The 11,494-nt window shown below is 40.2% G+C and overlaps 1 protein-coding gene across 1 annotated transcript in view; it reads left to right on the top strand.

Moving 5' to 3' along the window:
* The first annotated feature begins 1,652 nt into the window (after window positions 1–1,652).
* CEP97 (centrosomal protein 97) overlaps window positions 1,653–11,494 on the top strand; it is a 24,466-nt gene continuing 14,624 nt past the window's right edge. Inside the window, exons 1-6 of the mRNA XM_026846884.1 lie at window positions 1,653–1,682; window positions 2,362–2,449; window positions 3,088–3,230; window positions 4,905–5,063; window positions 5,478–5,579; window positions 6,159–6,272. Coding sequence (XP_026702685.1) covers window positions 1,653–1,682; window positions 2,362–2,449; window positions 3,088–3,230; window positions 4,905–5,063; window positions 5,478–5,579; window positions 6,159–6,272 — 636 coding nt within the window. The remainder of the gene's footprint in view (window positions 1,683–2,361; window positions 2,450–3,087; window positions 3,231–4,904; window positions 5,064–5,477; window positions 5,580–6,158; window positions 6,273–11,494) is intronic.

Here is an 11,494-nt window from a genome sequence, read left to right as displayed (position 1 = left end):
TGGCGGCTCCACGCTTTCCTCTCCGCTCGCGGCCGGTGCCTGAGGTTCCCCAGTGGGGTTGGAAGCGGCCACGACAGCGGGGGGCGAGGAGATCGGCGTCGGCGCGGCTTCCCGCGCTCGGGCAGCCCGCCCTGAGGAGCGGGGGTCGCCGCCCGGCAGCGGGTTTGACTCTGGGCATGGGCGGGGAGCGCGGAGAGGGGCTGTCCATCCTGCTGAGGCCCGCGCCCCTAAGGAGGGATTTGCCCGCAACCTTGTAGCAGGTAGGCCGGGGGTTGAAATAAGGCTTTTTTCCCGCAGCGGAGGGCAGAGAGGACTTGGCTGGCAGCGCCGCCTCTGAGGGTGCAGTTTTTTGCTTCCTGCCTCCGTCTGAAAGGACGGTGCCTTATAATAATGCACATCTGAATTTGAAGGCTTAAGGGCTCAGCGAGTGAGCAGAGGCCTGAGCAAAAATTGTGAACTTCTGAGGTCTGTTAATGTACATAACTGCCAAACGAATAATAAGCAATTCTGAAATGTTTTACTGGGTACTGAGAGCTTGTAGGAAAATCGCATTCCTGAAGTATTATACCAATGAGTCTTTATAGTGTGAAATCGTATTAATTAAGACATATTTATAGTTCACACTGTATACTGAATAGTCATGCTTAAGCAAGCAAGCTAAAGGATGCCAGCTTGTTGCAAGGAGGAGGAGCACATAGCTCCTTGAAATAGGGGGCCTTTGCTTCGCTGAATCTTAAAGCTGCCCATAAAGGATACTCCCAGACAACTGAGATAACACCAGCATCCTACCTTCTCTAACACCTCTGTGAAACCCTCCTGTTGTCTGGCATCATAGATCAGTAACTACAGCAAGACTGACACCAGGGACATTGAGATCAATAGAGAAGCAGGTGGATGATGATGCCATAGAAATAGTTTCTTTGCAAATGGTAGCTTGCACGTTAAGTAGCAATTAGTCAAACTGTGTTGTACCCAAATGCTTGAAAGGTGTAAGAACCATGTATAAAACCACATTCTGGGTGCCCCAGTTTGAGTGGGACACCTGATGTGCATGATTAAAAGGATTACTCTTGTAATTCTATACTGTGGCTCCTAGCGTTTCTCCTTGGTTGATATGGGCCAGTTGTGAATTTTTGTTACAAACCCCTGGATAAACAGACAGATGCAAACTTTTTCTGTTTAGTTAAAGTGACCAAGTGGTTGTAGAGGTGGCAGCTTAAGTGAGAATGGAATACCTTCCCCCTGAATGTGCAAAGCCAGGAGTGTGACTGGTTCTGGTACTGCTGGCTCTGCATTGCTGCTCTTCAGAGGTCTTGGGGGGGCTGTGGATTTGAGACACTATGGAAATGTAACAAATGTCCTTGGAGATGCTTCTTAGAAAAGCATATTCTTGAGTTGACAAAATGCTATGTCAAAAGTGTTTTTCTCCATCCTTAGTATAACTAAGCTCTAAAAGCTGGCAAACTGTAAGAATACTAATATATAGTACATGTTAGGGTAAGAGCACTCTTCTGGAACATGCTGCTGAAAAAGGTGGCAGTATTTACTGAGCAGATAGTAAGAGAAGACCAAGCACTAGAATGGTGTGTGTATGTATGTAAGACATGCAGCAGAAGCTTAATGTATGAAAATTATTATTAGCGGGCGTCACCATGCCCAGTGATTCAAGTTCGCTGAAGATGGCAAATGTTTTCCTTTTAACTTTATATAGTAACAGTTTTTGCATGGAACATTTTGTGTGTTTTGTTAATTAAATGGTATGCTAGCCTACTTACAATCTGCTCCTGCCCAAATGTCAGCAGTACTGTGATATGGCTATATGAATGGGTTCTTTGTTCTGTCATTTCACTAGGTACTTTGCTGGACATTTAGCCTATCAATACAATTTGGGGACACAAGCACCAAAATCCCAAGTCGAGATGCACTCGAGGATTTAGCTGGTGAAGGGCTGGAGTGGAATCTTTGGCTCTGAGTTAGACACGTTCCCTACCCAATAAATTAACATAGTTAAATACTTAAGATTAGGTTTTGTAGCAGCCAGACTGCTAAAAGGTAGCATATCATAAAATGTCTGATAGGGAGTTTTAAAGGGAGGGTTGAATATTAAGTTTGGTTCTCCTCTGAAGTTTAAGCATCCGACTTCTGACCACGGAGAGGTGTCAGTTTTGGTTTCGTGGGTTGAAACCTCTGCTTTGAGTTTGCATCGAGAGTGCACTTAAAAAAAAAAAAAAGTGTAGGCTAATAATTTTTTCTTTGAAATACAGAGGGAAGGAAAAAGAGAAAACTGTGGGCTTTTATTCAGTGGTCTAGCTTTTTCAAGATTTGTTCATGATAAGGCTGTTTATTTTCCTTTGGTTGAAGACTATCGCATGGATATTTCACATTTATGAGTTAAGTGCCCTAATCATCAAATACTTTAGCAGGGTGTTTGATGAAATTCTGCAGGAAGGTAAGGTTTGTAGGTTTACATCCTCATCAGGTTTCCCACATTCTGATTGATGAAAGAATGGATACTGCTTACCCTTTTTCCAGACTCTTCCTCTTTTAATTTTATGGGGTTTTTTTAGTGACAGCTATGGTTGCTGTTTTCTGTGGAGTGTGATCCTACATATGTGTGCAAGACATGTTCTGGGTTTGCCAACAAGCAGGAATTTAGATAAGGTGCCTACACATAGATGTGTAGTTGTCAAGCTGCTCAAAACTTGAAATATTTGAAGAATTTTAAAATGTAGGGGCTTTTTAAGTTTGAGGTGTTTAGGATCACACCTTTCAATTCAGCTATTGAAATTTTGCTCTGCTTCCCACTTCAGAGGATCTGTTACTGACTTTCCTAGAATTCTACCTGAATTCTTTATTGGGACAGGACCTGGAATGCATAGCTTCCAGTAACTGGAACTGTTATTCTAATATGTTTGATCTGAAGTAATTTGCTTCAGTTTTGCATTGAAAAGAAAGTGAATTTCTATTTGCAAATAAGATGAGTGTGTTACAAAACAGATTGTTTATCTTGCTTTGCTTTTTCAGTACATGTTCTCATATATGAAGTGTTGACTTTGGGGCTTTTTTATATTTTATTTTTCTTCTAAGGTTTGGTAGTCAATTGGTCAGGTCAAGGATTGCAAAAACTGGGTCCAGCCTTACCCTGTGATGCTGATACTCATACTCTGATTCTGGACAAAAACCAGATAATAAAATTGGAACACTTGGAGAAATGCAGGAATCTGATGCAGGTCAGTGATACTTGACTTGAATTTGCTATGAAATAATGGTGCTGTGATGCTAATTCAAAATACTTCTGCTTTAAGGCCATATTGTGTATAGGAAAATAAATTATGGGTAACTAAAATAGAAAGCTTTGTTTTCAATGTAACTCTACAGTTGACAGTGGGGGAGGCTGTTTTGCTAGTTACCTAGGTAACTAAAAATGAAGTAAATAAATCCTAATGGGGAGTGTCATAAGAACAATAGAAAAGTCATTGATAACCCAGATTTTGACACTACTTAACTTTTGAATACTTGAGCTTTGTAACCTTAAAAACCCCTTTGTTTCATCTTTTCTCTGTGTAACTGTAAACATAGAGACATACATACCTTTCATGTTTCATAGAATCACAGAATGGTTTGTGTTGGAAGGGACCTTAAAGACCATCTAGTTCCACCCCCCTGCCATGGGCAGGGACACCTTCCACTAGCCCAGGTTGCCCAAAGCCCCGTCCAGCCTGGCCTGGAACACTGCCAGGGAGGGGGCAGCCACAGCTGCTCTGGGCAACCTGTGCCAGTGCCTCACCACCCTCACAGGAAAGAATTTCTTCCTTATCTCTAATCTAAATCTAGCCCCTGTCAATTTAACCATTACACCTTGTCCTATCCCTACATTCTCTGATAAAGAGTCCCTCCCCGCCTTTCCTGTAGCCCCCTTTTTAAGTACTGGAAGGCTGCTACAAGGTCTCCCTTGAGCCTTCTCCAGGCTGAACAACCCCAACTCTCTCAGGACTTTCCTCTCCATTTGGATTTCAGAACTCTTGATAGAGGAAGAGGATTAGTAGACTTAATTTACAAGAAGAAAAAAAGCTGTGTGGATTAGTTTAAAATAGAAATAGCAAATAAAAGAATGTGAAGTGGGAGGGATCTGAGTAGTCTTGATAACATATCAATTCATGTAGGCCCTGATGTTGCTAGTGCTTATCCTTAATTTTGATACTAGCAGCAGTGCATTGAGGTATTAGTGATAACAAGGTTAAGACTGTGCACAGTGCTTGCAAAAATCAGAGTGTTAATCCCTCCAGGGCAAAGCTCTACAAGTCCATCTTAATTGTCCAGGTAGACCTGAAGTCACCTAATAGTTTCTAGAGGCAAGTTAAACTGAGATAGGGGTGGGGTTTGTTGCTACAACAAAGCTTCACCTGTCTGCCAGGTTGTTGGTCATGTTTTTAATGTGTATGGCTAATGAAGATTTATCCTTCAAAAAGTTTGGGATTTACAGTCCTGTTAGGACACGGGACCTTTTTGAGAATCACGTGAAATACATTTTATTGTCTGCTCTACTGACAGTACATACAATTTTACATCAAGAATAGTGCAACAATTTGCACAGTGATTTGGCAATTCTGATTCTAAAATCTTATTTTCATATGATACGATTCCTCATTCATTTTCCTTTATTTAGCTATTGCTTGGTGGATTTCCTCTCAAGTTTGCAAAGTGCATTGTGAAGGCTACTTTGATCAGTAATTTACTTCCTGGCTCTTGCAGTTTTTTGTGTCTGTTATTTGCTTGAAAATGGAATGCATAGTTTGAAGAAGGTCCTGTTGGATTAAATTTTTAACCACTAAAAGTAAAAGCGTGTTGTGTCTGTTCAGTTTAATAGTTAGAACTGTTTCTTTTATTTGTGTGTCAACCTGCAGCTCTCTGTAGCCAACAATCGTTTGGTGCGAATGATGGGTGTAGCAAAACTGACTAAGCTCCGGGTGCTAAACTTGCCTCATAATAGTATTGGGTATGTGGAAGGGCTAAAGGATTTGGTGCACCTAGAATGGCTGAACTTGGCAGGCAATAATCTTAAGGTAAAGTATTTAGTCTTTATACATTTTCCAGAATCTAGTGTTGTAGAAGTTTGTAAAATGCTACAGGGAAATTTGAATGTATTTCTGGTTTTGATTGGAACAAATGATGAAGATTTGCATCTGCTGGTTTATGAAATAGAAGAGGTCAACTTTTGGACAAGAATTGTCTAGGAAAAAATAAAAGCTTTGATATCAAAATGTAATGAGAAGTGGAAAATAATCCCCAAAATAAGAGAAGAATTACATCTTTAAAATGAAACCATGTAAAAATGTGGGGTTTGGTTTGGGTTACTTATCTGGTGGTTTTTAGCTTTGAAAATAATTTTAGCTTTGAAAATAATTTATAGTGATACTGGTTTTATTTAATGACTAAATGAGAGTTTCTGTGAGTAAATGACTTCTTTATTTTTGTAGGCCATTGAACAAATCAATTCCTGTCTGTCTCTTCAGCACCTTGATTTGTCAGACAATAACATAGCTCAATTAGGCGATCTCTCCAAGCTTACATTGCTGAAGGTAGGTGCTGTTTTACCTCTGGTTTTGTTACATTCTTTGCATGAAGAAATTTGGTTTGAAAATTGCTGCCTTTTAAAGCATTCATTATTCAAACACGAGCTCTTGAAGCAATTTAATTAATCACTATAATTTCCAGAGGGAAGCACGTAAGAATTCTTTGCCCGATTTTCAAGTTGCAGGAACCAAGGCAGTGATTTTTCTATAATGACTGTAATGATTTTGATAAAGATCACATGGTGAGATCTTGTTGATAGCTCTCGGTTCTCTCCTCTCATGTCAGGAGTCAAGATAAAACCTAATGTTAACTCTTTCAGCGTGAATGCTGTAGAGAAGAAATGTTCCCAAATACATTATTTGTAACAGACTATACTTCAGTTTTGCATCTTAAAATGAGAAGAATTTGCTCTAAAACATAAAAATCTAAAATACAAAAATTCCTTAGTGGAATTAAAAAATGTTGATGGTACCAGAAAGCCTTAATTATAGTTCTTTTGTGTCTATTGTACAGGTATTGCCCGAACAAGAAATATGGGGGTTTTGGTGAAACATATATTTCATCACTGTATTTTTATTTTATAGACTCTTTTGCTACATGGAAATATTATAACTTCACTTCGCACTGCCCCCGTTTGCCTACCTCAGAATCTGACTGTTTTTTCTTTGGCAGAAAATGAAATCAGAGACTTAAATGAGGTAAGATACGGAAGATATGTGACCTTGTCTTTTGTAGCAGGAACCCCCTTATTTGCAGGATGAGTCTGTGAGACAAGACACACACACCAATATGGTTAACAGTCAAGCTCCGATCTTTATGAGAAAAACAAGTCCTTATATATTCCCGTGACAGCAAATCTGTGTGTTGCTCTGGTGCACGCTCATTTCAAAAACTCGTTCCTCTCAGTTGTTTCAACAAGCGCTACTAAGCGTGCACAACTGGTAGATAAATTTCTGCTTTGTTATTCTACAGATTCCTTTCTTATCTGTTTCTTCCCTAATGAGTAAAAATACTTTCACTTTTAGCCGTCGTTAATCTAGATGCTGTTAGTCTTCTAACACAAGTGTGTCATTAATTCAGACATTGTTAATCTTCTAACTTGAATGCTGATGACACTTTTACATTGTCAGTGACGCAGACTGTTTGCGACCTGGCATACGCACTCACAATTCCCCCTTTTCTTTTTATTAAGGCCTCTATTCTATTTACCACACAAGACAGCAATAATCTCACTATGTATATTGTCTTGCAGTTAGTAACAATGCCTAGAGATAAATTGAGAGTGATCAGAAAGATTCACACAGTACATACCCTTAAATTCTTCACATCCATGTTCTGGTGCCAATAACAAAAATCTATAGTCGCTTTATTTTGTAGAACAGCATGCCTTATACTATCTTAATTTGTCAACAAATTACTTACTATATTAGATGTTAAGTTAAATTGTTTTACACTCCAACAGGCTATTTTGTTCAAGGTGGATAGGGCTTTTACAACGCCTACTCCTGGGGGCTAAGAGAGATGTAGTGACAATCTTTCCAGGCCTCCACAATGCCATTTTATTAAAGGATACACAGTAATTTATAGACTACCATAAAGTACATGTGCAGCTACTTGATTGTCCATAGGTTAAAGCTACTTGTCTATGAGCCCTTTTACCCTCTATGATTGGTCCTAGTGTGGTGTCTACGAGCTGCTCTCCTGCCAGGCAAACATCTTGTCTTCTACAGTCCAGCTTCTTTTATCTTTTTGCTACATACGCAGTTTCTCAACCATTTGGCCTTGCAGGTGTTCTTCACAACAGCTACAGCCTGTTGTTACAGTGAGGCCACTTGGTTTGGATCGCTCAAAATGTACCCGTTGTTTTCCAGCCATTCCACACACAGTTTAACATCATTAAAAGGATTATAATGACAATTTAAACTGTTAGTCCATGTAAAAACAAATCTTTTAACCATCCAGTAATTGGTAACCTTTTAGTTGGATCATTATTAAATACTCTTCCCTCTTCAAGATGTAAACCCATCATGTAAGTATTACTACAAAAACAAATGTCATTTATTGGTACTGCTGAAGGAGTCACGTTTTGCCATCCCAGCCAGACTGTCTGATTATACCAACCATGTGTCAGATAGGCTTTTTATCCACCAAACTACATACATCCCCAGGCCTGATTTTGCATGCTATTCCCAGCTACTGGGGGGAAGAGAGCCTCTCAGTTTTAACTCCAATCAAACAGGTCTGAGATGGGTCGGCAGCAGTTGCTAAGCCCAGGCAAATTGCCTGCTGTCCTGATTGATTTTTCCCTGCCACCTTGGCACAACTCAGCAGTTTCTTATCTATCCTACGAGGCCTGTTCTTCATCAAAGCCTAGCTGTTTGTCAGAGGCTGTGTAAGGCCGATGCCTCCCAGATCTCCCCTTTCTTGGTTTTGCATTGGCACCTGCAAGACTTGTTTGAGAGCTGTATTAATTAAGGGTTAGACAAACTTCAAAAACATAGTGTACTTGGAATAGTTCCACAGAAGGTTAAAACAATACAGCAGTTACAATTACTAGTTAAAAGAGTAGGCTAATTTCACTACCTATAAATAAGGGATATAACTAAATACTACAAAATAAACAGTAAGGAAAACATGGAGTAGCACACTTATTTAATTGGGTACTAACATTCAGATCTGCAATCGCTGGGGAACCCTGGGTGCAGTGAGAATTTAGAGTGCCCTTCCTCACAAACTGGAAACCCTACACAATGCGTCCATCCGTAGGTGAGGCATCCAACATCACTGCAAGCAGGTCCAGCCTCTAAATCAACTGGCCAAAATAACTGGCACTTTTTCTTGAGTGGGAACATCTGATTTCATCCTCTTGTTGGGTTCCACCCAGAGCCTGGCCAGTACTCCAGGGGGAAAACCAAGGGAGTTTCTAATAAGGTTAAACATTTGAGCTTTTCACTTTTAATATTGCTAAACAAAGAAAGTTGAATACACACATTCTTACAGCATTTCATCGTTATTAATAACTACATTCCATCTAAACTACATCTTGCACAAGTGACTAGTAAGCCTATATATTTCATTAAGGAGCTGCAATTACTGTTAGCATTTTCTCTTAAAAGAATTGGCAACTGTAGTGTAGTTTGTTTTGTTACCCAGACATTCTGCTTAAATGATAAGTCGAAGAGATCGCAGACTGCCAACACGGGGGCACTCACAGCACCCACAGCTGTATCCTGAGTTCTGGCTGCCTCTCATGCCTCAGGTGTGGTTGCACACACCTTGCCGGTGACCATTGGAGACTGAGACCTGTGGAGACACAAGCATAATCTCTTCCCCAGGTTATTAAAAGATATGGTCCTTCTCAGTTACTACTTTTTAAGTTTTTTGTTAACACTTGAGCCTTGCTCTGGACTTCTCGTTGATCTGGTATCTGTGATGAGAAATGACGCAATATTGGTGGCACCTGTGAGACAGGGGAAATGTTTAAAAGGTTCATGACATATAATGCCTTATTTAGTGCTTTGTGAGGTGTAGATTGATATTTTGCATCTTGCCCGTTTGTTGTTGTTGTTGTTGTTGTTGTAATAGATGCTTTAGCTTGCTAGATGTATGCTTCACAGTGGCCTGACCGGCCGGTGAATGGGGAATGCAGGTCAGATGCTTGACTCCCCACTGTATGACAGGATGCAAACAGTGCTCCAGAAAAGGTATTAACAGACACATGTACATATTTTAACATTTGAAATGCAGCTAAGTGACAACAGGTTGCTATAATTCTGAGGAGGTGAGTCCCCAAGGGTCGACACCACTTCCCTGTTGAAGAGATGGAGTCTTTCTGGTATTCAGGGCAAGTTGATAAAGAAAATTGTTTTTGTATTGACCTGGCATTCCGGTGGAAAAAAATGCATGTGTTTTTCATCCCACTGAAACAGCAGAGGATATGGTTGACCTGGAGCCAAGACTTCTTCCCCTTTTTGTTTTTGCAAAAGCGCTTTCAAGGTCTGGCGTGTTCTTTCTACGATGGCTTGTTCCGTGGGGGAATGCAGTATATCTACGATGCTTGTCTGTTTGAGATGGTGTTAGCTATACAGTGAAGATCTTATTTTGCTTTCTCTGTAAGTACTTTGGGTGATGTTAGTGAAGGATCTTTTCATAAAATATCAAACAAGCTATGCAGATCATCATGAGTTAGGCCCACAACGGCTGTATCCAATTTATGGTTCCTAACAGTTTCTGTAAAACTTTTAAAGTCTTAATAGCAGTTTTAAGTTGTTGCAGGACAGTAGTCTGTTCACAAATTCTTCAGCTCAGGTACTGCCTGGTGATGATAGGTGTACCTTTTGAAGTGATATTTGCAACACTATTTGAGATAGTGAGTGTTTGGTTAACGGAAGAGTCTTTTCCATGATCTCCTGCGTTTTTGTTGCTATAAGGATGTCATCCATATAATGATATTTAACAGCTTGGGGGACCTGGTGGGATTTTTATGTGTTATGGTAAAATAACACAGTGGTATTGTTTTGCAGGTTCACTAATATTAATAGTGGGAATAGAAAAAGTAATTTAGGTGCATTGTTTGGATGCAAGGGAATGATAAAAGGAATCAATCCTTTAGATCAGTTACTACAAGATGCCAGTTTCAGGTAATCATTGTTGGGGAGGGCATTCATGGTTGCAAAATATTTTTATCCTCCATGGTATCATTAATATGTTGGAGATTATGTAAAAGTCACTATTTACCACTTTTCTTTAAAATAAGAAACTTAATTGTCCTTGAATGAAATCATTAAGGTGGCACGACTTTTTCCTTAGTAAGGGCCACTGACCGAGTCAGACAGGTGATTCGGTTTACCAGGTTAGTGTCAGGGTGCATTTCAGGATGGGTCGTGCTACAGTGGTGATTTAAGACAAATTTGATCCAATTTGAGTTCCCCATTGAGCTATACAGTCATGACCCCAAAATGTAATAGGGTTTTCCAATATAAATGGATGAATATTTGCTATCCAGTTTTTTGGTCCCCTTACATGAATGAGATCTTTGCTTTAAATTGTTACAGCATGACCACCAACCCTGAAAAGCATTTGAGGTAACAGAGCTAACAGCCAATCTGCTCACAGATATTATGGTTACATCTGCACCAGTATCTAAAATGCCTGTCAGCTCAACAGATTTTTTAGCTTTAACAAGAGTACATTTTACCAGAAATTAACCTTTTGTCACATTTAAGTTAAAAAATATTTAAAGGGTACCTGCTGATCCAAATCCTGAGTAATTGCGGCTTCTTGGTATACTATTAGGGGGAGCCACAGTAAAATAAGCAAGCTGAATAATTTTTTTGATCCTTTTGTTACTGAACATAGGGGTACAGACCATAATATTGATTTTTCTCTTCATAATCAGCATCTACAACCCCTGCTAAAACAAAACAACCCCTGTAAGGTTGCAGGTGATTTTTTAACAATATTTTCATTAGGCAGATGGTTCAGAGGTGCACTCTCCCCGCAGAGTATGCACCTAAATTCAAGACAACAATTAACACACAGAATTACTGCTTCTTGCTAGAGGAGGTATTTTACATGTAACACAACACTGAGCCCAAACAAACCACAGCACCGATGACCCAGCGGGCGGGCACTAGGACTCTGTCATTTCTCGTTGGCCGCTTCCCTGGCCGGGGAACTCTGCAGCTGCAGTGGGCCGCCACACACTCACACACTCGAGCCCCTTACACTTATTACTCACAACATAAAATGACAAATATTACAAATACGAAAACACCATTAAGAACATATAAAGCCATTGCTGCATGACAGCGTCAGCACCTTCTCTGTGAAAAACCTGTCGCTTTTGGCAGGGTGTGGGGGGGTGCCGAGAGCGCAGTGCCGGGCTCAGCCACAGGCGGCCGCTCCGCGGGGGGAGCTC

The sequence above is a fragment of the Athene cunicularia genome, assembly GCF_003259725.1.
Source record: "Athene cunicularia isolate RWA chromosome 1 unlocalized genomic scaffold, athCun1 chr1_part1, whole genome shotgun sequence".
Classification (NCBI taxonomy): domain Eukaryota; kingdom Metazoa; phylum Chordata; class Aves; order Strigiformes; family Strigidae; genus Athene; species Athene cunicularia.
This window is presented reverse-complemented; position numbering and strand designations above follow the sequence as displayed.